The sequence below is a fragment of the Salvelinus namaycush genome, chromosome 33 (genome assembly GCF_016432855.1).
Source record: "Salvelinus namaycush isolate Seneca chromosome 33, SaNama_1.0, whole genome shotgun sequence".
In the NCBI taxonomy this organism is placed as follows: Eukaryota; Metazoa; Chordata; class Actinopteri; order Salmoniformes; family Salmonidae; genus Salvelinus; species Salvelinus namaycush.
The window spans coordinates 4,559,190-4,584,501 of NC_052339.1; the positions used below are offsets into that span (position 1 = coordinate 4,559,190).

At 43.9% G+C, this 25,312-nt stretch overlaps 1 protein-coding gene across 8 annotated transcripts in view; it reads right to left on the reverse strand.

Moving 5' to 3' along the window:
- LOC120027872 (sickle tail protein homolog) overlaps positions 1-25,312 on the reverse strand; it is a 195,625-nt gene that overhangs the window by 112,747 nt on the left and 57,566 nt on the right. The window contains exon 1 of one of the 8 annotated variants that reach the window (XM_038972969.1): positions 23,907-24,048. The exons of the other annotated variants lie outside the window; for them this stretch is intronic. Coding sequence (XP_038828897.1) covers positions 23,907-23,925 — 19 coding nt within the window. The 5' untranslated portion in view covers positions 23,926-24,048. Of the gene's footprint in view, positions 1-23,906; positions 24,049-25,312 lie in introns of those variants that run through there. 8 annotated transcript variants of the gene reach the window in all.

Genomic DNA, 25,312 nt, shown 5'->3' on the forward strand with positions numbered 1-25,312 from the left:
CACAACAGTATAGCGAGACAAATGGGGTGGAAGGGAGATATGGAATTGAGAAGATACGTCAATTTCTGAAGGTGACAAAAGGGAAGAAATATATGCAGGATTACAATGTAACTGATTTTTTCCCTGAAAGTGAATTGTTTATTGAATCAGCAAAGTTTCTGATGTCAAAAATTACAGGAGGAGGGTTGAAAAGCCCTGAAATTGCTAGACTCAAGAAAGTGGTCACGAGAGTGATAAGTGATGTAAATTCGAAAGAAAATGAAAGAGTTTAGTTGCAGTTTTAACTCTGTAAAGAGATGGGGTGGCTGTATCATCTTCTGTATATTTTTTTCATCCATGAGTAGTTTTAAGATTTCTTCTTTAAACGTAAATGGGGGAAGAGATGGTAAAAAAAGAGCCATGGTGTATGAGTTAATTAGGGGAAAGGGAAGTGACATAATTTTTCTACAAGAAACGCATAGTAATTTGGAAAATGAAGTTATGTGGCAACAGGAGTGGGGGGGGACAGTGGTGTGTAGTCATAAAAACTCAAAAAGTGGGGGTGTGGCTATTTTGTTCTCAAAAGGGTTTTTGCCTTTGTCTTATGAGGTTGAGGAGATAGTTGAGGGGAGGTTATTAAAAGTCAGAGCAAGGTATGAAAACATCACTATGTGTATGATAAATGTATATGCCCCAGTGGTGACAGTTGAGAGGGTATGTTTTTTAGAGACATTATCAAATACCATTGAGAAATGTAATAAAGAGGATTATTTATTTATTGCTGGGGATTTCAACTGCACAGTCAGCGATTTAGATAGAAATCACCAAGAACCTCATATAGCTTCAAGGACTTTTTTAAAACGCCTCATTGTAACACATGAACTGTGTGATATTTGGCGGAGTCAACATGGAGGCACAAGGCAGTACACCTGGGCGCATGTGAGAGAGAACACCATCTCTATGGCTAGGTTAGATAGGTTTTATTGTTTTGAGCATCAATCTCAGGTCGGTAAATCAAGTGTGATAACCCCAGTGGGATTTTCGGATCATTGTTTAATAACAGAGGTGGTGTTCATTAATGATGTAAAACCCAAAAGTGCATACTGGCATTTTAATATAACTTTATTGAGTGATGCTCACTTCAGGAAATGTTTCAGTTTTTTGTGGGAGAGGTGGAGGTCTAAAAAGGACAGTTTTGTATCCCTTCAACAGTGGTGGGATATAGGGAAAATCCAGATTCAACAATTCTGTAATCAATACACGAGGAATGTCACCAAGGATATCACCAGATCAATGAAAGCCTTAGAGTTTGAAATAGTGGAACTCATGACGTTGGTTGAGACCACAGGAGATCGAGGCCATACTCAGGCCCTCAAGAGGAGAAAAGCTGCATTGGCAGACCTGCTGGGTATCAGAGCACAGGGGGCATTGGTGAGAAGTAAGTTTCAGGGAATATCTGAAATGGATGCCTCATCCAAGTTTTTCTTTGGTTTAGAGAAAAAGAATGGACAAAGAAAAATTATTCATTGTCTCAAATCAGCTGTTGGACAAGAGCTCACTAGCCCGAGTGAAATTAGAAAGAGGGCAGTAGAGTTCTATGCTGAGCTCTATAAGTGTGAGTACAAAGAGGATAAAACAGTGACACAGCAGTTCTTTGATGGGCTCCCAAAGGTGGCTGCAGAAGCGCAGGTTGAGCTGGAGCAACCATTGTCTTTGCAGGAGTTATACACTGCATTAAAAGGCATGGAAAATGGAAGGGCACCAGGCATTGATGGGCTTCCCGTTGACTTTTTTAAGTCTTTTTGGGCTATGTTGGGAGAGGATTGGCTAGAAGTGGTTAATGATAGTTTAACCGGAGGGTTACTACCAATGAGCTGCAGAAGGGCTGTCCTCACCCTATTGCCCAAAAAGGGTGACCCTAGGGAGGTGAAGAACTGGAGGCCGGTGGCTTTATTGTGCACTGATTATAAGATCCTGTCAAAGGCTTTGTCCAACAGGCTGAGGGAGGTGATGGGGCAAATCATACATACGGACCAGTCCTACTGTGTTCCTGGCAGGCAGATAGGGGATAACATTTCTCTGATTCGTGATTTTTTGGACGTCTCTAAGGCTATTGGGTTGGATGCTGGTCTAATTTCAATTGATCAGGAAAAGGCATTTGACCGAGTTGAACATAAATATTTATGGCACACGCTTGAGGCGTTTGGGTTCAGCTCGGTTTTTATTGCCATGATAAAGGTGATATATGGTGACATTGAAAGTGTATTGAAAGTTAACGGTGGTTTGAGTGCTCCTTTTAAAGTGTGTAGAGGTATTAGGCAGGGATGTTCTTTGTCAGGGATGTTGTATGCCATTGCTATAGAGCCACTACTAAATAGCATTAGAAGTCGCATTGAAGGGGTGTACCTTTCAGAGGATATTCCTCCTATTCGTCTCTCAGCCTATGCTGATGATGTAGTTGTGTTAGTGAAAAATCAAGCGGAGGTGGATAGTTTGAGTATAATGGTTGATCGTTTTAGGGGAATATCCTCTGCAAAGGTAAATTGGGAAAAGAGTTGTGCTTTACAGATTGGAAAATGGGCTGGAGGGATCATGGCTTTGCCAGGGGGGCTAGAATGGTGTAAGGGAGGTTTTAAGTATCTTGGAGTGTACCTAGGAGATGAGGGGACTATGGAAAAAAATTGGAGTGGGGTGGTTGAAATGGTGGAAGGGAGGATGAGGAGATGGCGTTGGTTATTATCTCGTATGTCATATAGGGGGCGCACTATTATAGTTAATAATGTGATTGCCTCTGCACTGTGGCATCGGTTGTCAGTTTTAGAACCACCATCTGGCCTTCTGGCTAAGATACAGGCAATTATTGTGGATTTTTTTTGGGATAAATATCATTGGGTTCCACAAAGTGTTTTATATTTATCAAAAGAGGAGGGGGGACAAGGTCTTGTACATCTTGCTAGTAGAGCTGCTGCTTTCCGGTTTCAGTTTATTCAAAGGTTGCTTTATGGACCGGAAAAGGTGGTGTGGAGAGGGGTGGCAGGTCTTGTATTACAGAGGGTTGGAGGATTAGGATTAAAGAAGGCTTTATTTCTGGTTGATAGTAGACAGATTTCTAGGGAGGGAGTACCTCCGTTTTACAGAGGTCTTCTCAGAGTGTGGAGCATAATGAAGGTGTCCAGACGAACTTCAGCGGAGTCAGTGCATTGGTTGTTGGAGGAACCTCTGGTGTATGGGGCAAGACTGGATTGTACAACTGCAGCTGTTCCACATTTCTCCAAGATTTTGGTGAAGGGCAAAATCATCACCTTAAAACAGTTAATGGCCAGGGCTGGGCCCGCCTTAATGGATGGAAGACGGTTGGCTGAACATTTGGGGGTGAGGTCGGAAAGGATTGTCGAACAAATGCTGGGAAGCTGCAGGAAGGCTCTGTCAGAGGAAGAGTGGGGAATGCTTAATAGCCACGAGAAGAAGGTACAAGATGAAGACGTCTCATTTCCAAGACTAGGGATTACACCAAATATCCCAGAGTCAGAGAGAAAGGGTTTATTGTTGGATTTGAGAGGGTTGGAGGAGGTGGGTTTGGATGAGGTGAATGGGAAGGACTTGTATAGGGGGTGTGTCAAGGTGTTAAATAAAGATAAATTGAAAGATAGAAAAGACACTCCATGGAGGGTAAAATTGGGAATTGATGACAAAGTAAAGCCAGCATGGAGAGCACTGTACAAACCACCGTTACAAAAGGGTACTGGTGATATGCAATGGAGGGTTTTACATGGCATTATTGCAGTTAATGCTTTTGTATCTGTCATTAACTCAGATGTTAGAGATGGATGTCCTTTTTGTAATATAAGAGAAACCATTTTTCACTGTTTTATGGAGTGTGAGAGGATAAAACCTCTATTGGAAATACTGGAGTCTTTGTTTAGAGCTGTAGGTGAGTTTTTTAATAACAATGTTTTTATTTTGGGGTTTCAATATAGTAAGCAACAGAAAAGAAAATGTCAACTGTTAAATTTTATTTTGGGACAAGCTAAGATGTCAATTTTTTTGAGTAGGAAACATAAGATAGACACGGGATATGAGAAGGATATAAGATGTGTTTTTAAAGGATTAGTGAAAGCAAGAATAAAAGTGGATTTTGAGTTCTTCTCAGCTGTAAAAGATCTCCCATTATTTGAGGAGAAGTGGGCATATGAAGGAGTGCTTTGTTTTGTAGAGGAGGGGAAATTATTTTTTGTTGAGGAAATAAGTTGAATGTATATGTTCTTTTGTATTTTTATTTTATTTATTTTGAGTAGGAATTACATTTATTGTTTCATTTCTGAAAAGGCAGTGTGTCATTATTTATGTTAATAATTGAGTAGAAAATAAAGGTTTTATAAAAACTCAAACTCTCTCTCTCTCTCTCTCTCTCTCTCTCTCTCTCTCTCTCTCTCTCTCTCTCTCTCTCTCTCTCTCTCTCTCTCTCTCTCTCTCTCTCTCTCTCTCGCTCGCTCGCTCGCTCGCTCGCTCGCTCGTTGGGCTCTGTCAGTACTAATGAATGCGTCCCGATGGCTTTGTGGAGGAACAGAACCAACCGACAGCTCTCTCTGTTATTGCCTAGCGCTCCACTGAACATCATCAACCCACGGTGTTTGTCTGCTGAATGCTGACACAATGTGCTGTTGGAGTACCCTGAGACACCAGTCGACTCCCCTTCTCCTCCCTTTCTCCTCCTCCCTCCTTCAGTAAACATCCATCCATCATTCCATTTGTGTGCATGCGAGGTTGACTGAACAGGTGACAAACGCACGGGGAAGTTTCCCCTAGGTGCAGACGATGGATCAGCTTCCCCACCCTCCTCCTAACCGTAACAATTAGTGGTGGGAAATGCTAAACTGACCTAGGATCAGCGTCTAGAGGCACTTCACCCTACTCCTGCACATATGAAGTTGACATACACTCCCTTGAAAACTGGGCCAGTCCCTGCACATGAACATGTTCTACAACAGGGGGTGCTGTTTGCTACAATCTAATAATACAGTTAGAGTCATGTAGAAAAATGGGTTAAAACTTGACAAAAGTGGAGAGAGAGAGTGTGTATGTGTGTGTGGAGAGCCTGAAATGGGACATAGTACGTCTATTGCTCTTCCTCACTCAGTAATAATCTCAGAACAAGTCTGAAAACGGGCACATGTGTGCCTGCTTGTGTGCATATTATTACCAACAACCTCCCCTTCACTGTTATTCTCTCTGTTCAGCCATGGGTGGACTAACTCAACCCAACCCAAACCTTGCCTCAGGCCCTCCCTAACACAGCCCAGTTCAGACATCCGCTGGTCTCCCTCCCTGCTCACCATCTATCTCTCATCGGACAGGCCCACAGCATCCTGAGGGGAGGAGAGGAGGAGAGGAGGAGCAGAAGAGAAGAGAGGAGGAGGAGGAGAGGGGCATCACCTGAGATCAGATGTGACTGGGACATCCTGCCAGGAGAGAGAGAGTGGGGAACGCCTCTCACTCTCTTCCCCTGATTTCCTCCCCGACTCTCCCTCTCCTCCCCTTGCTAGGAGAGTTGTTCCTGGGGCTGTGAGTCACTCAAGGCTGGGCCCCGGCCTCTAGACCTCCAGAGCAACCACTAACATAGCAGAGAAGTTGCCTCGCTGGGTGCTACTGTATATGAAATGGATATTATCCCCTCCTCTGCATGTATCGCTGAGACTGAGCACTGTACATGAAGTATCAGAGAAGTGGGATATCTTACCCACTAAATGGACAGATTTCAAGATCATGTCCGTGACTTCCTCCCGCAAATACAATATGGAGTCATTATAGTTGAACATCATGGTGGGAGGCTTAAAGGTCCAATGCAGTCATTTGTATCTCAATATCAAATAATTTCTGGGTATCAATGAAGTGCCTTACTGTGATTGTTTTCAATTAAAATGATCAAAAAGAAACAAAAATTGCTTCAAAGCAAAGAGCAATTTCTCAAGCAAGACTTTTGCTAGGACTGTCTGGGAGTGGTCCGATTGGGGAGGGGAAAACTGAACATTAGCTGTTAATGGCAGAGGGATTTGGAACTCTCTTTCTTATTGGTCTATTAACTCATTTAATGCCTGGTGATGTCACCAGCCAGGCCAAAACTCCATCCCACCAAAACAACATTTCAGGCGCTCTTTTCAAACAGCTCTTACACTAACAACCTAATAGTGTGGAAATATATATATAACACATAGAAAAATCCCATTTTTGACTGAACTGGGCCTTTAAGACTGTAATAATGAATCCCAAACTAATCAATAACTGCTTACAGTACAGGGAACTGCATGCTCACATACTGTATACACCTCTAGAGAACAAACAGAGAGTGTATGGCATTGATCTGTCTCTCAGTCCATCTGAGTGACAGTTGAGACTCGGTGGTTGGACAGTTGAGGAACCTCAGTAACAGCCCATGATGTCGCCAAATTTAAAATTGAATCCAACGTACTGTATTCCTTGTCCCTGCTGATGCCTGACAAGTAATGCTAGCCTAATATCCCCAGAGAAGCCAATCCTTTAGTGAGATCTTGGACCTAAAACACTTCACTACCAAGCCGCCAAGTAGTCCACAGAGGTCCACTGAGGCTGAGCCAGAAGTGTTAAATCAACAATCATAACATTATAAAAAGGTTTTGTATAGCAGACGTGTTTGTTCTTGGTGATAACATACCTCTTATCTTTTGGCAGGAGGCGCAAGATTACCCCCCCCCCCCCCTCCCTTCTCTCTCTCTCACTCTCTCTCCTTCTGTCATACCTATGAGGGTCGTAAAGACAGGAGGCACGTCACAGGGATAAGTTGAATTTCAGGAGCGGGCCCAGTGGACATTAGACTGGATCAGCTGTCCACATAAGAATACACTCGTGACAAAGAGAAGAGAAAGGAAAAAAGAGAGAGAGAGAGACTCACAAAGAGAAAATCACTTCTCTAATCTATACAGCTGTGGTAGGTGGTGCACATAGTTTTTGCAGCTTCCATATTGGTTCTGTTTTAGTGTGTCTTTTACTATGACGGTCCTTGCAGTCAAGTTTATTTAAAAGTGATTGTGCGGCAATTGGCTCTCTCCATAGTGATGAGCAGCTTAAGGGCCCTGACTTGCCAGCCAGCCAGTCAATCACACATTCATTACTTATTTTTCTTTCCTGCACCACACCTGCCTCTCTCCTCTCTGACTCTCTCTCCGTCTTTCTTTGTCTGTCTCTCTCTCTCTCTCTCTCTCTCTCTCTCTCTCTCTCTCTCTCTCCCTCCCACGTCCTCTATCGCCCTCCATCTCTCTCTTGCCTCTGGACATGCCAGGCTAGACTTCGCTGGCCACAGACCTCATTTGCAACCCCAGGTTCATCTGTAACCCTACAGGTCCAGCAGTGCAGTGCAAATAGGAAATAAATGATACAAATCGATGTGGAACTTCCTAGGGTGAACTGCGCTTCCTCCAGTTGCGTCCTCCAGACTGTCATAGTACTATCTGCCTGTCTGTCTGTCTCTTTCTCTCTCAAGAACATTTGAGAACTACCAAAGTGCACATCAACTGCGATTTGCATTACGTATCCCAGTTTATCTTCTGGGACAGTCCATGATATAAACACAGAGGATTGTTGGCACTGTTATCTAGCTAGGTGTGTTGACATGAGGACTAGTTGAGTTGATAAATGATGCAGGTGGCAGAGCGTTGTGAAATACTCCGCGGTGGAGCAACTCACACTGAGAACACTGGAGCGTCTGTCTCAATGTTTATCTGTGAAACTTGCGGTGTGCGTGCGTGTGCGTGCGTGCGTGCGTGTACATGGGAGGGAAGGAGGGATTCCTGAGCACCAGCTAGACTATTCAAACATGGAGGGAGGCAGGTCTGTAAATGCAGCCCAGTCAACACATTAGACTTCCCCGGATAAATAAAGGTAAATACAATTCAAATAATTCCCCAACTACCAAAGCAATGATTAGAAACGGGATTCAGAATTGTGAAGCAAGGGCGTTAGTAAGTTGAAGGTTCTTCATATGTGTGGACATGTATCCGGAGTAAATCCCCTCTCCTGCCGAGACATTGTTCTGTAGCTTGGGGGGGAAAGTCTCCACCAACAACAGCCTGAGGTCAGAGAAACCAACCAGGTGGCAGAGCATTATGAAATACCCTGTGGTGGAACAACACACGAAGAACCCTAGCTTCTGTCTCACTGTTTACTTGTGTGTGTGCGTGCGTGCGTGCGTGCGTGCGTGGTGTGCGTGCGTGGCGTGCTTGCGTGCGTTCGTGGCGGGTGTGCGTGCGTGGCGTGCGTGCGTGCGTTCGTGGCGGGGGTGCGTGCACGTGACTGCGTGGACTGCACCCAGGCATGGGTTGTATTGAGGAGTAAGGGGGTGTGTTTGGTGGCAGGCTGCCCATCTCTAGTGGGAGTGATGGAGTGAAGGAGAGATGGAGGGATGACTGAGCACTGGCCAGAATGTTCAAACATGTTAGTACGTTACATTCCCCAACAATCAATAGACTTGGGCTTCAAAAACAAGGGCGTCAGTAGGTTGAAAGTTCTGCATATGTGTGGGCATGCACACTGAGTAAATCCCCCTCCTGCAGAGACATTGTTCTGTAGCTTGGGGGTGAAAGTCTCCACCAACAACAGCCTGAGGTCAGAGAAACCAACCACACCTTGAATAGCTTCCCAAGTTTACACAGCAAGCGTGGGTGAGCTACAATCACAAAACTGGTGTCACTTCTAAAACCCAAAGGTGGCCCGTGCAATAACAGTTTACCAACACGAAACAGATACAAGTCCCACTCCCATATAAAACCTCTATGTAAGTGATAGAGGAGGTCTAATGGTGAAGGGAATAAGAGGCTTTGTTCCCACCAGAGAGGGAAAGAGTCGCCACAGACTTTAACTGGCTCACCAGAGCGGAGCCAGAGGCTTTGTCCCAAATGACACCCTATTCCCTATTTAGTGCACTACCTTTATTCCATTAAATAGGGAATATGGTGCCATTTGGGATGTAGACAGAATCCACAGTCAAGCAGGAATGAGATCATGTGATGTATGGCGGGAGAGGGCTGAGATGGAGTGAATGGCTCAGTGGTTGGCTCTGTCTAACCACACTGCTGCAGTGTCAATTACTGATGCTACTCTGCCTGGCTGTCATAGTTACTCCTGTGTGGGTAGCGCCCCCCAGTGTTAGGGACATAGGAGTGTCAGAGAGAGACTTTATATAAAATAAAGGCTACCTATAAAATAAAGGCTACCTTATTGTAAAGTGTTACATAAACGTTTTATATTGTGACCCATCGAAATCCTTCAGAGTTTTCTTGTGATCTACAATGTTGTCGAGGCTCAAGCCACAACAAAACATTTCAAGCCCCCATTATGGAAATGCTGTTCCAGAACATAGCTAATAGACTACCTCAGCTCTTCGGGAAGTTGATCTGTTTAAATGACATTGCCACCCTTGAACGCAACTTATTTATACTATTTTCTACATTGTTGAATAATAGCGAAGACATCAGAGTATGAAATAACACATGTGGAATCATGTAGTAACCCAAAAAGTGTTGAACAAATCAAAAGATATTTTAGATTTGAGATTCTTCAAATGTGTCACCCTTTGCCTTGACAACAGCTTTGCAAAACTGGCAGCAACCAAACTGGCAGCAACCAAACTGGCAGCAACCAAACTGGCAGCAACCAAACTGGCAGCAACTGCGGGACAAAACAGACCAAAAGGCTCAACCATTTAAGTTTTAAGACTAGTCGTTACTCCAATATATCATCTGTACATTAGAAGTTGATGGGGCACTATAACAACATTGGAGTTAAATTGGTACAGCATTCTCACTCACGGGTGCAACAAATATAGCCTCTTACAAAGCACACCTCAAAATATGTTAATGAGCCAGAAACAGCAATATCATGCACCCACTAGTGGTCAAAAGGTTTTTGGCGCGCCAAAGATATGGTGCGGTACTGTATTCTGTGGGGTGGAAAAACAGCAATTTTCCCACAATGCACCATCATTTACAGTTTGCTGTAGTAAAATGTTTCAGAGTTTTTTTTTTACTGTTGATAATACCTAAAATGACTGTATAAATTACCGTTTTTCGTAACAGTGTAGGAATAGAACGACTAATTTAAATTATTTGGGCTTCTCAGCCTTGAACATATCGATATAGAAAGACCCAAACCAAACAAGGTAAAGTTGAGACCTGTTCGGTTGTGCAGAACAACAGATTCTTGCTTTCTGTTAAGTTAGCTAAATGCTAATTCTCTTAGCGAACTAGCGTGTAGCGACATATTTACAGCATTACATGCTCTGGTGGAGAGAGGAGGCTACAGTTACACTCTCAGCAACGAGCTAGAGGCAGCTAGGGGGTCTAAAATAAGACTACTTGGTTTTTTTTTTTAAAGAGAGAAAAGGCTGTAATTTTAGAGAAGAGAGATAGAGAGAGAGAGAGAGCGAGAGAGAGAGAGAGAGAGAGAGAGAGAGAGACACAGAGAGAGAGAGAGAGAGAGAGAGAGAGAGAGAGAGAGAGAGAGAGAGAGAGAGAGAGAGAGAGAGAGAGAGAGAGAGAGAGAGAGAGAGAGAGAGAGAGAGAGAGAGAGATGGGTGGGTGATTTTAACTGTTTCAGAACTCTGGGAACAGTGGCTAGCGGACCTCACGGGATAGGAGCAATCTGATTTGTTCCTGATGACGTCATTCAATCACAGGCCCCATCCCAGTTGTGCGATGTCATCAGTGCTGAGGTATGTCAGTGATGTAATGATGGGAAGGGCCGTCACACCACAGACAGTGGGGCTGAGCAGAGCACCCCTCTTTCCCTCTCCTCTCCTCTTCTCTTTCATTTTCTCCTCCTCTCCTCTCTCTCTCTCTCTCTCTCATTTCTCTTCCAGACTCTTCTCCTTTAACTCTTTTCCCAGCTCATTGGGTGTTTATTAGTCCTTAAAAATGCAGGACCCAAACTGTACCATTTATCCTCCAGCATATCTGCTCTCATGCCCAGAGAAGGGTGACACAGCAGAGGTGTCAAATCGGTTAAGCCCCCTTCCTGTCCATCTCTTAGGGAGGTTTAATTAAAATATGGTTCACAGATCCTAAGTCTCTCCCGCAGGCTGAGGCAGGGAAGAGGAAACCATGGTAACCACAAAGGCTATGCTGCTGATTATGTCCCAAGATCAGCTCTCTGGCCTCTACCTCACAGGGCTACAGCAAACAGACACTACGCGCTTCACACACACACACACGCACGCGCACACACACACATACTGTGGCCTTCTGAGTAGAGACTCTGGGCAGTGGGCGCTAAGCACTTGTATTTCATTCCAATTGAATTTATTTATTGAATTTTTGGAGGATGGACAAGCATATCCGATTTTTAATCACACACTTTGTGTGCGGTGTGTGTCCGTGTGTGTGCACGTGTGGGCAACATGTGCATGCATGTGTATGCACCCAGTGTGTGTGTGTGTGTGTGTGTGTGTGTGTGTGTTTGTGTGTGTGTGTGTGTGTGTGTGTGTGTGTGTGTGTGTGTGTGTGTGTGTGTGTGTGTGTGTGTGTGTGTGTGTGTGTGTGTGTGTGTGTGTGTGTGTGTGTGTGTGTGTGTGTGCACGTGGTGTGATTGTGTGTGTGTGCGTGTGTGTATGTGTGTGCGCGCCCAGGGAGGACAGCCTAAGCTCAAGCGGATTAGTGTAGAAACTTTGGCCATAATCAACGAGAGCCACAGCAGCGCTGAGTCCAGATTACCCGCCCATAGATAATACTAAATGACCACATACAGTGAGCTTCAAAAGTATTGGAACAGTGACACATTTTTTGTTGTTTTGGCTCTGTACTCTTGATTTTAAATGATACAATGATGAAGAGGTTAAAGTGCAGACTGTCAGCTTTAATTTGATCCATATCGGGTGAACCATTTAGAAATTACAACACTTTTTGTACATAGTCACCCCATTTTAGTGAACCAAAAGTATTGGGACAAATTGACTTATACAGTGGCTTGCGAAAGTATTCACCCCCCTTGGCATTTCTTCTATTGAGTTGCCTTACAACCTGGAATTAACATAGATTTTTGGGAGGTTTGTATCATTTGATTTACACAACATGCCTACCACTTTGAAGATGCAAAATATTTTAAATTGTGAAACAAACAAGAAATAAGACAAAAAACCAGAAAACTTGAGCGTGCATAACTATTCTCCCCCCAAAATCAATACTTTGTAGAGCCACCTTTTGCAGCAATTACAGCTGCAATTCTCTTGGGGCATGTCTCTATAAGCTTGGCACATCTAGCCACTGGGATTTTCGCCCATTCTTCAAGCCAAAACTGCTCTAGCTCCTTCAAGTTGGATGGGTTCCGCTGGTGTACAGCAATCTTTAAGTCATAACACAGATTCTCAATTGATTGAGGTCTGGGCTTTGACTAGGCCATTACAAGACATTTACATTTCCCCCTTAAACCACTCGAGTGCTGCTTTAGCAGTATGCTTAGGGTCATTGCCCTGCTGGAAGGTGAACCTACGCCCCAGTCTCAAATCTCTGGAAGACTGAAACAGGTTTCCCTCAAGAATTTCCCTGTATTTAGCTCCATCCATCATTCCTTCAATTCTGACCCGTTTCCCAGTCCCTGCCGATGAAAAACATCCCCACAGCATGATGCTGCCTTCACCATGCTTCACGGTGGTGTTCTCGGGTTGATGAGAGGTGTTGGGTTTGCGCCAGACATAGCGTTTTCCTTGATGGCCAAAAAGCTACATTTTAGTCTCATCTGACCAGAGTACTTTCTTCCATATGTTTGGGGAGTCTCCCGCATGCCTTTTGGTGAACACCAAATGTGTTTGCTTATTTTTTTCTGGCTTTTTTTCTGGCCACTCTTCCGTAAAGCCCAGCTCTGTGGAGTGTACGGCTTAAAGTGGTCCTATGGACAGATTCTCCGCTGTGGAGCTTTGCAGCTCCTTCAGGGTTATCTTTGGTCTCTTTGTTGCCTCTCTGATTAATGCCCTCTTTGCCTGGTCTGTGAGTTTTGGTGGGTGGCCTTCTCTTGGCAGGTTTGCTGTGGTCCCATATTCTTTAAATTTTTAATAATGGATTTAATGGTGCTCCGTGGGATGTTCAAAGTTTCGGACATTTTTTTTAATAACCCAACCCTGATCTGTACTTCTCCACAACTTTGTCCCTGACCTGTTTGAAGAGCTCCTTGGTCTTCATGGTGCCGCTTGCTTAGTGGTGTTGCAAACTCTGGGGCCTTTCAGAACAGTTGTATATATACTGAGATCATGTGACAGATCATGTGACACTTAGATTGCAACAGGTGGACTTTATTTAACTAATTATGTGACTTCTGAAGGTAATTGGTTGCACCAGATCTTATTTAGGGGCTTCATAGCAAAGGGGGTGAATACATATACACGCACCACTTTTCTGTTTTTATTTTATTGTTATACATTTAAAAACTTTTTATTTTTATTTCACTTCACCAATTTGGACTATTTTGTGTATATCCATTACATGAAATCCAAATCAAAATGTATTTAAATTACAGGTTGTAATGCAACAAAATAGGAAAAACACCAAGGGGGATGAATACTTTTGCAAGGCACTGTATGTGCATTAAAGTAGTGAAAAGTTTAGTATTTGGTCCCACATTCCTAGCACGCAACGACTACATCAAGCTCGCTGTTTGTTATGATTTGCGTTTCAGATTACTTTGTTCCCAATAGAAATGAATGGTAAATAATGTATTGCGTCATTTTGGTGTCACTTTTTTTGTAAATAAGAAACACTTCTACGTTAACGTGGATGCTACCATGATTACGGATAGTCCTAAATGAAAGAGAGAAAGTTACAATAACAGGGGAGGTTAGCATTTGATATTTATGCCTATACACTTCATCCATGGTCTGAATGGTACGTATTACATACATAGCCAAGCTTTTCTCATCTCCACCATGTACTGTACATCACATCAAAGGAGTTGAGCGGAGACGACTGCGGGTAGTCGCTGTCAATCGAACCCTTACCGTGTACCTGTGTTTGTCCTCTGTAGGCGCGTGCCTTTCTTTGTTTGCCGAAATCCATACTTTTTAATCAAACGTTCGTCAAATACAACCACCGACTGTTCCCTTGTGTCGACTGACAGCGGCTCGATGCAGTTGGAGGTACACTCGGCCTTCAGTCGTTGCAACACAACTCTACCGACGTGTACATACCGTGGAGTTGAGAAACCCAGCTAACGTGGACACGGTCAAACAAAACACACCATGTTATGCAATACTATCTCACACACCAGCGATAGGTTGAATGTTACAAAGAGTGTACAAAACATTAGGGACACCTTCCTAATATTCATTTACACCTTCCCCTTTTTTTGCCCTCAGAACAGCCTGAAATCGTTCGGGCACGGACTCCACAAGGTGTCGAAAGCGTTCGACAGTGATGCTGCACCATGTTGACTCCAATGCTTCCCACAGTTGTGTCAGGTTGGCTGGATGTCCTTTGGGTGGTGGACCATTCTTGATACCCACAGGAAACTGTTGAGTGTGGAAAGCCCAGCAGCGTTGTAGTTCTCGACACCTGGCACCTACTACCATACCCCGTTCAAAGGCACTTCAATCTTTTGTCTTGCCCAATCACACTCTGACTGGCACACATACACAATCCATGTCTCAGTTGTCTCAAGGCTTTAAAATTATGCTTTAACCTCTTTCCTCCCCTTCATCTACACTGATCGAAGTGGATTTAACAAGTGATCATAGCTTTCACCTGGTCAGTTTATGTCATGGAAGGAGCAGGTGTCCTTAACAGTTTGTACCCTCAGTGCATTTCTCATCTCATATCCCCCACAACACCTCTCAACACACATAATGCTACGTGTGGCTGGTCCCAGCGGAAATCATCCCACAGTCCTGGCATTGCAAGCACCGTGCTCTACCAACTGAGCCACACGGGACCATTTTGACTATAGTGAATGATATGCAGTTATATTGAGTCCTTCTAACTGGGGCTCATCAATACTTGGAGGAAGACACCCATCCATTATGGATGCAGACAGTCTCTATAAATGTAGATCGAGAAAGTGGCCATAATTAAACTCATTAAGAGCCCTCCATCATAATCACCATGCTGACAGAGGGTTCGTCCCAAATGGCACCCTATTCCTTACGGCATGGACGGCATGGAGTACCATTTGGCATGTGGTGTCTAAGTCCATCAAAGCAGAGACGCCGGCCCATGACTGTCATCCATATGTCAGGGGCTAATAGATATTCAGTGGCCACAGGTTAAAAAACAAGAGTTCATTTCAAACTGACTGAGGTTAATACTGATTCCTAACTTCACTTATGTCAGAATCGAATGTTAGAATAAGAGTCAGATCGTCGCTGCTTGGTGTCTAGTGAATGGACGCACAATGACGAACTCAGGCCCTAGAGAGTGAGGTTGAGGGTTAAGAAAAAGTTTCATCGGCGCAACCGCCAAAACAGTCCCCGCCCCTGGGTGGGTTCACAGTTCCATAGTTCTGATTCAGTGAGGTCATATAGTCAGTGAGATGTCTGGGATATCAGTGTCAGACGCACGCACTCACTCACTCATTCACTCACTCACTCACTCACTCACTCACTCACTCACTCACTCACTCACTCACTCACTCACTCACTCACTCACTCACTCACTCACTCACTCACTCACTCACTCACTCACTCACTCACTCACTCACTCACTCACTCACTCACTCACCCCCCCTTTACAGGAGTCTTCCTAGGGAAGTCATCTCTCTCCTGATGCAATCAGCTGATTCAGTCCTACAGTTCCCTAGGGTTCAACCTGAGAGAAGTGAGATGGTTATTTGTGGTCCTTTTGTGGTTAGGCTGCGGTCATCCTCATCCTAATGGCTCTAGCATGTGCTCTCCAGTGGTCAAGGACCATGACCGCAGTGGTAAAATTAAGCAGGGTATTGTTGTTGTGCTTCTGGAGGGAAGGACATAGACGTCATGGAAGGAAAACCAGATGGAAAGGGAAAACAACTTTGAACAAAAGCCTTGAAAGAAGCAAGAGAAAGGACACGAGAAAAGGCAAGGAGACCTCTCTCTCTCTAGCCAAGGAGGGTAGGGCAATGGACCTGAGAGACCTCTCTCTCTCTCTCTCTCTCTCTCTCTCTCTCTCTCTCTCACTCTCTCTCTCTCTCTCTCTCTCTCTCTCTGTCTCTCTCTCTCTCTCTGTCTCTCTCTCTCTGTGTCTCTCTCTCTCTGTCTCTGTCTCTCTCTCTCTCTCTCTCTCTCTCTCTCCGTGCCATACTTGGATGGATTGTTGAAGTGTTCTGGACAGCTTCCTCTCTTCCTGCCATTATACAAACCAATGGAAAGGCTTGGAATTGTCAGGAATGTTCTATGGCCGTGACTTTCAAGGTGTAAGCTGATAGGAATATCTTAGGGGGATGGAAAAGGGGGAAATTAAGCAGCAGCCTCTCTCAGCAGTATTTTACCAGGGGAGGTGAGCTCCGAAAGTTAAGGACAAATCTAGCCAAGATTTCCAGTTTCTGATTTCTTTCAAATGCATTTAAGTCTGCATTTATTTCTTCAGTATCTACAGACGTGCAGACTCTCCGTTAGATTTCAAATAGAATGATATTTCATGTAAATAAATTGATTTAATTCAAACCACCTTTTATTATTCTGAGGCCTCAGTGGATTAAATGAAATATTCAAAATGAGAAACAAAACATCTCCAAATTAAATTCACACAGTGCGCAGAAAGCAGCAGATCCCATCTTACTTCGCAACGTCTCCTTATAAAGGGTTTTACCACAACCGAAAATCAACAATACAATGGAAAACCGTTTGAAATGACGAGGGGAAAAATAGGAAGAAAGGACTTTCCGCACTTTAAATGTCAAGTTTTACTAGATGGGGTTCTGTAACTCAGGAGGTAGCTCTGGTTGGAGGAGTACTCTGGGTGTGTGAAGTGCATTGTGGTTATCATCACCTCTTTTCAGGGGGGATGGGTACAAATGTCAACTCTTCCAATCAGATTCTGCAACAGACTAGCGTCCTGTCCAGGGGGTGTATTTGTACATCATGCTGCCTCACACTACAGAAACAGGAGATAGGCTCCTGCCCTATGGGGCGTTCCGGCTCAGACAAGGCATATAGTACTTTACTTCCTATCACTTTCTCCCTGCCTCGACATCTTACACCGCTAAAGTATCCCAATATGAAGAAACCCTTGCAAAAAGTGACATCCAAACAGGACCTTTAAAAATGTACCTTAATCCCCCTCAAAGTGTGCCACAATTACTCAGAAAAGGATGGATTAAAAGGCATTTACTGTGTATGCAGATTGCCACCTGTAGTCTGGCTTCATAATAATAATAATAATAGACATATTTTATGTAGCGCTTTTCAATTATACAGATAATATCAAAGTCGCTTAAAAACAAAACGCAAAAGTACATGTGGTTCTTGGGCTGGACAATGGTGTTCAACAATGGTCTTCATAGTTCCTATCTATCATTTTGAGCACACCCCAATAACATTTCGTATTAAAGTAATGGACTCAATCATATGACAAAACCGATGTCTTCAGCACAGATGTGGATTCAGAGTTGGGAATTCTGTCACACTCCAACCCAATCCCATTTCACAGGATTGATGCAGTGCCTTCCCTGATCCACACAGTACAACATAAATAAAGCTTTAAAACATACCACTCTCACTCAAAGTCATCATCTGAAACTATATTTAGGTTTATATGGATGAGACTCAATATTCACATTTTCAGGGAGAGACAGTATTTATTTTATCATGTCTGTTCTTGCTCATAGTGTGCACCCCAAATGGCACCCTGTTCCCTATGTGGTTCACTACTTTTAATAGGGCTCTGGTTGAAAGTAGTGCACTATATAGGGAATAGGGTGCCATTTGTGACGTATGTTTAGAGTGTTATCATAATAGTTTAACCACCCTAAAGAGAGACAGTGGGCCAGTTTCCTCCAACTCTATATCTGTGTTACTCAGCATCACATCCTGTGTATTTCATGCAACGGCGACCGCAATCTAATCTAACCAGCAAACCCAGGACACGCTTTCAAGAATATGTCCAATGCGGGGACCTCAAAACATTGTGTTTGCTAACGGAAAGTGTAATATGGGGTGCGATAAGGAGTCATTAGCTTATGGATGGAGGAAAAACTTGAAAAGAAATCATCCGAGGACGAGGGCCCAAGCTTTTCCAAAAAACGACTTACTGAGGTGGAATTTCATCCATATATCAAATATCGAAATAAAGACTTATCTTAATTAACAACTGTTCATAAGGACGGAGACAGCTTCCCACTTCTTACCAACACAATGTCTGCATCCTAAATGGAACCCTATTCCCTATATAGTGCACTACTTTTTACCAGGGCTCATGGGGCTCTGGTCTAAAGTAGTGTACTATAAAAGGGAAAAGGCTCCCATTTGAGACGGAGGCAAATACTCAAAAAAAAAGGATTGAGAGAAGCGAAGGCAAATGGATGTCCAATTAAACCATCCTGATAGGAAAGGCACATCAAGGGCTTATCACAATGTTTCACCCGCTCATCAATTAGCCACTAATTCTGATTATCAGGGTGCTCCTCAGGTCGTTTCATCGCTCCGTCCTCCTCCCTCGCTCCTGACTCATTCTTGCCGTTTCATGCTGATATCTTGTTGCTTAAACCCTCACACGCTGATATCATGCTGGTAAACCCCTGACATAACACTACGGAAGCAAGGAGGAAGGAGACACTCTAGGCAGAGTGTGATCTAAGGTTCAGGTGTCCATAGCGACAAACGTTGATTTGCCTATGAGCATATAGAGACAAACAAAGGGACGTTACATACAGTATCGTGTTCAGAACGTGTGACCTTCCATGCACCCGACCAAACCAGACCGGTCTTGTATCTTTAAAGATGCCGTTTCTGTGGGGGGAGACGACAATGTTTGCGCAGGAATGTAAACAGTGAGAGGGGGAGTGCATAATGGAAGCTGAGAGTGTCAGCGGAGGATGGTGTGTGTTCTCTATGGGAGGAGAGCGGAACGTTTGTCTTGCCCCTGCTGGAGGGGGAGGAGATGGGAGAGGGGAGTCAACAAATTACTTCGCAAGTGATGAGGTGGAGTTCATGAATGTCTTTGGTTAAAAAGATGGGGGATTAAGGTTGAGGGATGTGTGTGAGTAGAACATGTGTGTGTGTGCATGTATGTGTTAGACGAGCATGTCTTCAAAGACATTGACAATATTGATAAATGATTGTCCAAAAAATGTATAAATAAAGATTTAAAGCCAAATGGTTAATGCTAGTTCAGTTTGACCCAACTCCAACCAATTCTCTGGATAAGCCACATTTACCCTCCCTTTAATAGAGGCTTGCTCCTCACAGCGCAGCCTCCTAAAAAACAAATGTAATGTCTTGCCAGATTTTCCATAAGCTCAGTGCCCAGCCCACGTCACCATAGGACAGGAAGCACATATTTCATCTATAGATAATCCCTGTCACATCCAGCATATAGGCTCCTATGAACTCCTTTTAAATGCTGATGTCTTATGTCATTCTCTACCGTGACCTAACAATAGAATGACAAAGAGTACGGAAGACTAAAGATGTCAAAAAAGAAACGATGAAATAAATCAGTGAAATGTTGAAATGTAAAAGAGAGCACAGCATCAGTGAAAGAAGGATTGGCTGTCTTTATGCTAGTCCTGTTTTCTCCATGTGCCTCCCTCTCATCCTATTAAAACGGTTTTGTAACCACAGTAAATTACCATTAGAAAACCCCATTGTGTATCTCATCATGTTTATGTAAGTTGTGGACAACATTTCATATAACTGCTTCGGGTCAAACAAATGTTCTTTCCAGCATTCAAGGATTATTGTTTTGGTCAAGATGTTGAATTACTAATATACTGTAGGGTTAAGATATAGAGGGAAAATGCTAGAACTACAGTATAATAAATCATTATTAGTTGAAGAAATTTGGCACCCTACTACACTATTTTCTGCTAGCCTGTCACTTTTCCTGGCACAAGTATTTCAAATGCGGCCATCACAAGCTGACCGAAAGCGTCTTCAACCGCAACCAAGAGCAATACAAACCCGTGGTCTATTTGTGAAATGGGAATGGGCCTATCTTTGGTTTGTTTAAAGTGTCGACCGATGAGGTGCTCACTTACATCATGAAATGTTTTCCCTCCATTTTGCAAAAATATTTTTTTTTACCTATCCTCCATCTTTGGGGTGGCAGGTAGCCTAGGGACTAGTTGGACTAGTAAATGAAAGGTTGCAAGATCAAATCCCCGAGCTGACAAGGTAAACATTTTGTCGTTCTGCCCCTGAACAAGGCAGTCAACCCACTGTTCCTAGGCCATCATTGAAAATAAGAATTTGTTAAATGAAGGTAAAATTTAAAAAAATTCAAGGAAATGATTTGGTTCATGATGAGGTCACTAAGCAGTAGGGAGAAGTTGATTAATGTAACATGAGATTTAGAAGGAGATAATCCCTCGTTATCATATCCACCTCAATTATTACAAACTCCGTTCTTGCCAAAAGGACACCTCCCAGTCTTAACCCCAGATGATGCGTTGATTGATGGTAAACTACCCTGGGTTGCGTCTCTGATATCGAGTTCAGGATGAAAGCCCCAACAATGAGAATGTGGTGGGGCTCACATGACTGCAATGGTGGTAACTAAGATAATCGACTATGATCGCTATCTGGTTCCAAGTCACAAAAGAAGCCTTGTGTATGAAGTCAGAAACCCCCCCCCCCCCCCGGTCTTAACCCCAGATGATGTGTTGAAGAAACTCAACTCCAAAATCTTCTCCTTATAAGATATGTTTCAGCAACTTACAGTCTCCTAGAAGTGCTTGGCCTTTAGGGCGTCATCTTAAGTCTTTGGTGGTGATTAAATGGACAGATTAATTGGTTGATTGATGGTAAACTACCTTGGGATGCTTCGTGGATATCGAGTTCAGGATGAAAGCCCCCCCACCCCCCCCCCACCCCACACACTCCACCAAAAACTCCACACACACACCTCCAAGAACCACACACTAACTTCCAATCATTTTATCCAGTGCAGCGTTTCATCTTGTTCGACGCTCCGACTCAAAATGTGACCTCGTATCAGAAGTCCTTTGACAGGGTTTGATCAAGCCACAAACCCCCCAATGAGAGCTGACATTACTGACGATGTTGGCTGAGGGCCCAATGAGGACAGACGTCGCTGATAGCGTTGGTGGGTAAACACCTGGTCGGATCTTACTGGTCCTCATGCCGCTGGGCGCAGGTGTGTTAACGTAGAGCGTAATCCCTCCAGACAGCCATCCAAATCCATAGCCACAGACCCTCATCAAGTGCTAGCTATGACCCAGTTTGGTGTTTGATCCCAGGCATGGATGCGGAGTGAGGCCCCCACTGGGACTTTCTCTCGATGGAGTGTAGTCACGTGGTCAAGAACTTATTCAGTCAGGAAGGACACTCGCGTCACAATATCATAAAGGGCGGACATCTGGTGTGAGGTGACAATGATTGTGCTTCGGCTTGTTGATGTAGGTTACTGCCAAAATCGCTGCCCTTCCATGTGCTTCCATGTGCTTCCATGTGCTTCTATGTGCTTCCATGTGCTAGCACTTAGACAAATAGCTTGATTTGGGTTCAACAGACAGCAAAGCCTTGCGTTACACTTAATAACAGTTTTCCATGCAGTTTTCATTTGAGTAAATTGGTGTCAATCCACAGCATCAGCAAAGAGCGGGCAAGAGAAAACTTGTGAGACGGCGGCCGTTTAGCATTGCCAGGCAGCAAGCGCCGGGCAAGATGAGGGATGGGGTGTGGGAACGAGGTGCGAGCTCATGTGACGAGACGTTCCTCTCCCTACGGGGAGCGGGGCTTAATAAACAAACCGCTGAGAAAGATTCAACAAATCTCAAATTTCACCACGGAGGATGTCTCAGCATATTCAAACGGAACGTGATTGCTTTGAAGCAGAACTTCAGTCGGTTATTTTGACAAATCTATCAGTATTCTGTCCGAATTCTAAAATCTCAGCTATTGTTTTTATGGTAAGAAGCACCTATTTAGCTAATCAATTGACTTGCCTAAATGTTTTTTTTTTAGGTTAATTTAAATGTGAATCTATTGCCTCTAAAGCAGTAGCAAGACATTTAATGGAGAGTACTGCAGGAGAAAAACTAGTAGAAAAACGACTGCAGAGAAAGTGCAGAGAAAGCAGTTACCAACTAACCCAGTGTAGTGATGCCCTGCCAATCAGTTATTAGGCTTATTAGACACGTCATGCAAACATTAGGTCCAGCTTCTAAATACATTATGGTAATTTACGGGAAAGAGAGAAAAAACGAAGTTTACTGTTTAGACTTTGACGTTAAGTGAGATTCATATCAAACGTTTACGTGTTGAAAACGTTGATATTCCATAAGGGTTCCACTCGGGCAACTGGCCCAATAACTCCAGATGTGAATCTACTTTAACTTGAGGAAAACACTGAAAATGTCCCTGGGTATCATGAAGCCAGCCTGGAAAATAGACTTCTGCTTCTCAAACCCACAGCAAAAATACTGAACATATCACTTCGGTTACAGTGGATCTTGATGTGGGTCTTCATTTCATTTTCATTTTTTTTTTGCCAGGATAGTACACCCAGCCACTGTTATCCAGGGAGTCTTAGTTTCCATTGGCCTAAAATGTACCGTTTAAAATAGGCATACTTCACCGACCACAACAAACAGACATTTCCTACAGTATATGAAGTATATCGAGCGTAACAATGTAGCAGATCAACGTGATGTGAGGCTAGGATCCCTTCTTTTCTTCAGTGACACCGGTGTTCACTTTGAAAATAGGAACACATCCCCAAAGGGCTTCAAAAGCATATTTGATCCAGAAAGCAAACTACATTCATCAAAAAAAATTACCCTTTATTTAACTAGGCAAGTCAGTTTAAGAACAAATTCTTATTTACAATGACGGCCTAGGAACAGTGGGCAGAACGACAGATTTTTACCTTGTCAGCTCAGGGATTTGTCCTAGCAACCTTTCGATTACAGGCCCAACACTCTAACCACTAGGCTACCTGCCACCCCAAAAAAACATGGGCAAATCTAAATAAATCTGATACGAAATGATCCATATCTACCTAATAAGGAATAAGGAATCTCTCTACTGTGATCTTGAAAAGCAAACTATGACAATACAGGAAGATGCTGTCCACAATGTGGACAGATCGGGTTTGATTTGAGGGAGGATACCGGAAACGATAGCGAGTGAGCTTAAGGACAGTGTTGATAAAGCAACCATAATGCAACAGTGTCTAAACTTCTGTCAATGTCAGTATCTCTTGGTGTATGACCCCAAAACAACTCCTTCCCCATTTGGTCTCATTAGACACACACAGCTGTACCCACATGACTCTCCCTCCAACATCCCACCAACTTCACCCACTGGCTTCGTTCCATAGCACCACACAACAGCAACAGACAACAACATCTTGCAGAGAGTACAACACGTTTATGTTTAACATTCTGAAGGGGTAAGACAGTTGAACTAAGCTCACGAGGCCTTTATATTTGATATTATTCAAGAAACAATGGCTCAATCAACCAGATTGCCCATTTTAAGACCACTTTTAAAGGAACATTTGAAAGCAATCAGGAGGAGTTAAAAACATATCACAACGTGCACAATCCTCTAGAAATGACAATCAGGTAGGCAATAAAGTAGAGAACAGCTTAAGTGAAGTCTCACAAGCCCAGACTTGTCATGTTGTCCAGCTCTTACACTGGTCTGTGTGTCAGTGAGTGTGTGTGTATAAGCAAATGTATGTGTGTGTTTGTGTGTGTGTGTGTGTGTGTGTGTGAATATGTATGTGGTCGCTGTGTGCGCATATAGAAATGCAGTTACTCACCTCTCGGGTGCTCTGTCATTCGTCCGAAATCAAACGGGACAACCGTGTGGGAGAGGCGAAACTCACACAGAGGGACAGACACTGCAGTAGAAAACTTTCCTTCTCCCTGTCTGTACACATCCACTGTTCCTCCCTCCTTCTGTCTCTCTCCCCTCCCTCATTCCCTCACTTCAACACTTCCCGGGCTGTGTGTTTACGCTGGCTCCAATCAGCCCCTCCAAAGAGGTACGCCCCCCCCCCCCCCCCCCCCCTTACCTACTCCCTCAGTAAACAGCCATTGTTCAGCTTGCATATGTTCGGATGTGTGTGAGACTGTGTGTGTGACCAAGTGTGTGTGTGCATGCATAGGTGTGTGTGTTGGTGTGCGTGTGAGTGCCCTCTTGAATACGTTTTGTGTAACCTCGCCACTATCCAGAATTTGGCTCACCTCAATGAAACACTGTAAGTGAGAGGGGGACAGGGCTGGGCAGAAGAGGGGGAAGAGAAAGAGAGAGAGAGAGAGTGAGAGTGAGAGAGAGAGAGAGTGAGAGAGAGAGAGAGAGAGAGAGAGAGAGAGAGAGAGAGAGAGAGAGAGAGAGAGAGAGAGAGAGAGAGAGGGGGGGGCTGGAGGCTAAAGGAAAACATGTGGACTTCCTGCTGGGTTGTCCTACTGAGGCACACATTTTTAGAGTGGAGAGAGGGAGCAAGGGATGAAGGGAGGGGGTATCAACCAAGGGGTGGGGGTGTGACTGGAACGTTCTCTCTAAATCCAACAGTTAGCTGTTACAAACCGCAGGCTTGGGCCATGCAAGGCTAACTGGGCACCAGGCTCAGTCTCAATACAAGGCATCTGCTCTGAGGCCTGGCAAAGATTTTCACCACTAATACCTCCACCCCCCCCCCCCCCCTCTCTCTATCCCCCTACCCAACCCACAGCCATACCCCACCTCCAACCTAGCCCCCGACAGGCAGGGGAGGGGGAGAGGCAAGGGGTGAGAGATGACGAGGGAGAGGTGAGAGAAACACAGGTTGACAGAAGCACTACGCTGAATCACAAATGGCACCATATTTCCCTCTGTTAGCTTAAGATTTTGAAGAAAATAAATTGATATATAAATTGATTTATAACAGCGCTTTGGTCCACAATGCTTTATGCTAGAAACAAGCTGTAAAATACCCGGGAAAGATGTGACTCCGATGCATATGGGCATATCTCGGTGTTCCGTTTCTTTGACATTGAGGCTGAGCTACAACCTTCTACAGCCGAGGATACAAAATAAAAATGGGGAAGTAATCTAATTCTGTCACTATCAATTGATTGAGCTATTCACTTTCTGTACAACAGATGATGTTTAAACCCAGACAGCTTTTAGGAAAACCCTTGTGATCTTCTCTCATTGGGTTGAGCCATGGAAGAAGAGTAGCCA